Genomic DNA, 6,000 nt, shown 5'->3' with positions numbered 1-6,000 from the left:
TTCTACCTATTTTGCAAATCGGGATCTACAAATGTGGATCCTCTGTAGCATATATTTGTTTGGTTGTACAGTCTCCTTTTGCTGTGGCACTGAACTAGTCTGATATTTCATACATCTTTAACTATCATTCATTCAGTACCTTTCTGTGCACTGTGTGGTTGCATTTATTGTGCTATATCCTGGATAAAACTTTTAGTTAAAGATATTGTAAAATAGAAAAGATTGAAAGTTTGAGTCCAAGGGGGCATTTTGCAGGAAAATGCGTTAGAAAAAATTGTCATAGATGAAGGGATACACATAATGGAAAGAATATATGGAATAACTTCGATTATTTAGGTTCAATGAAAGGTGCATATTACCACTGGAGAAACGTTTATTACAGTGTTTCTTGGTTGTGAATACCTAGATCGAATTATACATAAATAAACTAGAAGTATCAGAGAGAAGATTCATCAAGAAAATTTTAGATTCAATAAGAATCATAGAAACCGATAAGCTTAGAAGCAATAATGAAATATATCAAAATGTAGGAACAATATGAAAAATAATTGTGATACTGTCTGTATATTTGTACAGAATCAACAAGAATAGGCTAACAAAATAGTATGCCTGGGACAAGTAGTTATAAAAAAAGCTAGATCTGAGAAGTTGCAAAACATTTAGAAATACGTAACAGAAAGAAAGAAGAAGCAGGGGAAAATACGTTTTCAGAAAGAAAACATTAAAATTGAGGTTTCAGGTACAACTATGTGAGAACAGATGTGAATTAGCCTGAAGGAAGAAAAAATAAATTTTATGAAGAGGTGAAAGAAAGCAAGAAATGACAAGAAATTGATCATAAAAAAGAAAGTGAAGTTCAAATAATTGACACACGATTTGGATACTACATTTCCGAAACAATCACCACTGATAAATTATGGCATACATCCAAAGATGGTAACCGAAAAGCTTCACATGTTACTCCGTAAGGAAGAAATATCTTTGGCGGCAAATGCAAGTACTATGCCGTTCTTGTTTGTTGCTTTGTATACTGATAGGCAGATTGCAGGCAAAGTAGAAAGTGCCTCATTCGAAAGTCGTTAGTGTAAGGCCAGTGTACCACAATGCCGGAATGTAAGTAAGCTTATTTGGGAAAAAGCATACAATTACGGCGGAGAAGTCACTGCGCTTTAATGTGAAACAGTTGTCAATGATGTGAAGTTACGGCGTAGGCTGATAAATAACAACGTTGCAGATTTTAGGCGCGGGATAACTTCGAGAATACGATGGATTTCGCGGGTTGGACGAGTGTTTATTTTTGGAACTCGTTAGCGAATCAGAACTTGGCTTTATATAAACATCGTTGAAGTTCTCCATCGACTAATTACTTCAGAAGTAATAAGAAAATTGTAATAACGATTCAGCTCAAAATTATTTGGGTGGCAATTGATCTGATTAAAAGGCCTCTCCCCAACCACTAATTTTGTTTAAGGATTTCTGCACTTCAAAAAGTGTTTTCTCATGTAAGACAAAAGTATTCTTAATTTGAAAGAAATTAAAATGTTTGCGGTGCAATATTTCTAGTAGTAACAAATATTTACATTCAGTATCGCCATCGCGTAAGGAAGTTTTAATCTTCGAAATTTGTTATCCGGTTGTTGGCAGTATGGAACGCACGGTGATAAAAGTAGTTCAACGAAAATAAGTGCGGTTGTAATTGGGCTGGTTTTGTCATGTTACATTAAACTTTAAAATATTCTATCACCCACCCAATAAGTAATCTGTTGACAGTGTGTCATATTTGTTCGTGATTGTAAGGTGATAATGGAGCCAGTTTCTAATTTCGTCAAGGAATCCGTACCGACTTATTTATCTAATTTGCCAATTCCCAAAACGTTTGAGGGCTGGTCCAAATTGGAAGGTGCTCGTAAAAAGAACATATAAATTGTTCAGGGTTAAGCTTAATATATGCTTATTTTACTGCAAAGCCTGTAAATGTACACCATTGTGTTTTGCAGTTCGCGATTGGACAACTCTAATCCCTCTTGGTGCGTCGATAGCAGCAGTAACGTTCCTAACCTACAAGGCTTTCGGGCCAGGCTCGAAGAAGGTAAGCACATTGGTGTCAAATTTTTTAAATGCTACATGAAAAGAGTCCCACAAGAATGTTACGAATCCGCAATTTTGTGTTGCTATCTATTGTCAGTATAAGGATTTCACTTGGCAAGTGTGTGTGTGTGTGTGTGTGTGTGTGTGTGTGTGTGTGTGTGTGCGTGCGTGCGTGCGTGCGTGCTCATACTGTGTTAGAAATCAAATGAAAGTTGTTAGAATTATCCCTATTTTATGAGTTAGTTATGTGAGGTGTCAGTAAGCTTTCTTGTGGGTTTCATTTTTCAAGTACCTTAAAAGTAAACATGTAACAGAACAGCTTTAAATATGTGTTGACAAAGTCCCAGGCAGGAAATTTGAAGACAAGTTCAACGTTTTAATCGAGCGGTTCTAGGCGCTTCAGTTCGGAACCGCACTGCTGCTGCGGTTGCAGGTTAAACTCCTGCCTTGGGCATGCATGTGTGTGACGTCCTTAGGTTGGTTAGGTTTAAGTAGTTGTAAGTCTAGGGGACTGATGACCTCAGATGTTAAGTCCCATAGTGCTTAGAGCCATTTGAACCATTATTTTTTGGCAGCCTCTGCTTAGTACTACATTTCATGAGCTCACTATCACTTGTTGCCAGTTATTACTATTAACTGGTATGGTCATAAGTATTTTTTAATGTGTTTGTTTTCGTCTTATGATGTAAGGTTTATTTTTGGACTTGCAATTGATTTTATGGCTTACATTATATTCTACAGAATTAAACTGATATGGGCTTTGATTTTTCCTCTTCACAGAAAGACTTACCATTCCCACAGCATTTTTCTCCTATCCTAGGAGTACGTGTGACTGTAATATCAATGAATCACTTTCATATTTCATTTAATATTTGCCTGTAGACAACTGTTCTGTTCTATAGGCATCGTCAGATGGTTATACAAATGATTATACATAAGGTCAGTAGTTATATAGTTACACAGATTGTGGTACAAATGATTACACAAAAGTTAACATATAGTATATGATTATACAAAAGGTCAGTATGGTTGTCCTGAGATACAGGCCGCCAAAGATGACACTGTGAACACCTATTTGAACAGGTGAATTTCGGAAAATTTTTGAAATGCTGTGTCTGTAACAGTTCTAGATATTTTTAGGTTTTTATTTGAAAGATAATTGCTTTGATTCCAATGGTATCCTCTGTTTGGTCTTATCTGTCAGTTCTTTTACTGTTACTTTTTCAATTTTTTTCTAATTTACAGAATTGTTTTTCAAAAAGTCAGTCCAGAAAAGGTGGATTTTTCTGTTTAGTAGTAACATGTAGTACTATATTCTCTGTAAAGAAGAGCTTTCACTTTTAAGTTGGACAGGTTTCATTCTTTTTAAAAATCATTTTTTAACTTTCTGGGGTAATGTATGTTTTCACTGAGTTTCCTTACTAATGTCTTTGTTGCAGTTATTTCTTATCACTTTCATTGTTGCAGATATTTCTTACTTTGTTGTAGTTTCTTTGACATTGTTGTTCATTGCTGGTTTCTGTATTGTAGTTGTTCAGTGCTAATTTGTTTACTGAAGAGGCTTTTAGAAATCTGAGACCATCCAGTGAGTTTGAAGTTTTCACGAGGAATTCGTCATTTGACACAGTGACAGCATGTTTTGCGAAAAGGATGGTTTGGAATGTCTTCTGACTGGGGCCACAGGAGAGTGAAGTGTGCTGCCTATTTGCATATCCATAAAATAGTGATATCTGACAGACAAAAGACTTTTTTTGGGCTGAGAATAAGTGTTCTCATTTGAAGACCGTTTCAAAGTGAAGATGTTTCCAGTGACAACTTTTTGTGTTTTAAATTTTTTGACAGAATAACAGCAATAGTATCTGAACAAGGTGAAGCCTCCCATGGTGCAGATGATGCAATTTTGCATCAATAGAGAAAGAATTAAATACCCGGAATCATTCAACTACATAGGTTAGTCCTGTTAACAAACCATGGTTAGTGAGTCATAAGCTCTATGCATCAAGAAAGTGCTGAGAAATTGCTAAAGCTATGGATAAATACACTACAGCAACACTGACCACAATCTTCAAAGTAGAAATTCCATCTTCAGAAGAAAATGAACCAAAGCACCCTTGCCAGGAATTTTACCCAAATATCAATTCAGATGTTGAATAGTGTTCATCCTACAATGAAAAGGTGCAAGTTTTAACTATTATTCCAGAGACATTTTCAAAGAAAACAATTTTGAACCACATTCCATCAGTACAAGGTAGACAAGTCAAGAAATGTGAGGTCTGTAAAAGGAGTCTTTGGAAGACTGGATCCCCATTATGGTCATCCTGTAGAAGCAGCTAAAGTCCAAAGTTGTGCAGTCATTTTATCTGGAGGATAAATGGGGCTGTTCTCGCAAGAGTGCCAACAAGACACTATAACAGTAATAGTTGAAGGTCAAAAAGTTTTGAAAGTGAGGAGATACACGACTTGGAGTATTAAAGAAAATTTTGCAAATTATAAGAGCAAACTTAATAATTTCATTAACTAAGACCTAAGTAGGTAGTTCCACATCCACCTAGAGATGTCTGTCTGTGTGTATTGTGCGAATTTTGAATTTTTTGTGGTAACTTTGAAGAACTTCCTGGAGCATGTGACATATGACACCTTGGTTGGGCATGTTAAGTCAATAGTAGTCTGTGACATAAAGTGAGAGACTTCTTTGCTTCAAGAATATGGTGACTGCCCTGGAAAGGGGGGACTGTCTTTAGACACTTGGCCTGGAAGACAGCCGATAACTCTGCAGAAATTACATATGCGACATGGGAAGAAAATAAATTAAGAAAACTGTTGCCTTTCACAGGTTCATTGATGAACTTGGTAAATGGTCAGTGAAAGCAGTAACACACAAGCATCTGAAGAAATTGCAAAAACACATTGCAGTAGTGAAAGGGTGTACAGGCTGTAAAACTGTTTAGTGCTTCACTGTGATTCTGCTGAGAACTGGTCTGCAATTCTCCCACAAGTAGTACAAAGGGATCATTGGAGTAATGACTAGGTTCCAATTTTTACAGGAGTGACAAATTTTCAAAACAAGAGCACAAGTGTTGCAGTTATAAGTGGTGACACAGGACATGAGTCAGTACACACTTCACTAGCAATGCACAAAATTCAACTGCAAACACGGGCAGAGAAGTTCTTAATTATTTCTGATGGTGCTCCTAGTCATTTTAAAAATTGTTACCAGCTGTTTGAATTAAGTCGCTTGTCAACTTTCTGGATATACAGTGCTACTGCTCATGGGAAGGGGCCTAGTGATGGTGTAAGAGGCCTGCTGAAGCACCATGCTACAAAACATAATCTTTCTAGACCAATTCAGCTGCAATTCAGAATACTGAGGATTTTATGAGAGTCATGAAATCTTACACATTCACAACTCTCATTATTTTGTCTAAAGAGGAATTCGAAGAATTCTGTGATAAGAAAACAAAAAAAAATGTCCATACAAACTACTCCTGTGAAAGGAATTCAGAAGACACATTCTTGGACTCAAAGTGATGGGCAAAATCATATTGCATGCACTTTAAAGAGCAAGAAAGGAAATTTCGGCCCGTTGGCCAACTCCTCAGAAACAGGATGATGATCAGATTTACAACCTGAGAAGGGGATGTTTGTGGCATGTGTGTATGACTGACTGGTGGATTGCAGGAATTATAGACACCAGTTATGACTTAAATGAAATTGTAGTGAAATGTATGGACCAGCTGCTGTGTAGAGGTTTCCAGCTGAAGGACAGCAAAAATGCCATCAATGGTCACTTCCTGTTCACAATGTTTTGAAGATTGTAAGTGCTCCATTTCCTATTGGTTAAACAGGAAGGCAGCACTCTACATCAAACGAAGATACTAAAGCTGTGGAAAACATTTTTAGTTCATTGACTGG

The 6,000-nt window shown here is 36.6% G+C and overlaps 1 protein-coding gene across 3 annotated transcripts in view; it reads left to right on the top strand.

Moving 5' to 3' along the window:
* The first annotated feature begins 975 nt into the window (after positions 1–975).
* Positions 976–6,000, top strand: part of LOC126418823 (CDGSH iron-sulfur domain-containing protein 2 homolog) — a 104,020-nt gene continuing 98,995 nt past the window's right edge. The window contains exons 1-2 of one of the 3 annotated variants that reach the window (XM_050085804.1): positions 976–1,113; positions 1,998–2,089. In XM_050085804.1, the coding sequence (XP_049941761.1) occupies positions 1,104–1,113; positions 1,998–2,089 (102 nt within the window). In that variant the 5' untranslated portion in view covers positions 976–1,103. Of the gene's footprint in view, positions 1,114–1,639; positions 1,901–1,997; positions 2,090–6,000 lie in introns of those variants that run through there. The other 2 variants (XM_050085794.1, XM_050085783.1) reach the window with 2 other exon arrangements.

Source organism: Schistocerca serialis, chromosome 1 (assembly GCF_023864345.2).
Source record: "Schistocerca serialis cubense isolate TAMUIC-IGC-003099 chromosome 1, iqSchSeri2.2, whole genome shotgun sequence".
NCBI lineage: Eukaryota > Metazoa > Arthropoda > Insecta > Orthoptera > Acrididae > Schistocerca > Schistocerca serialis.
The sequence above is the reverse complement of the archived record's forward strand: the minus strand, read 5'-3'. Positions and strand labels throughout refer to the sequence as shown.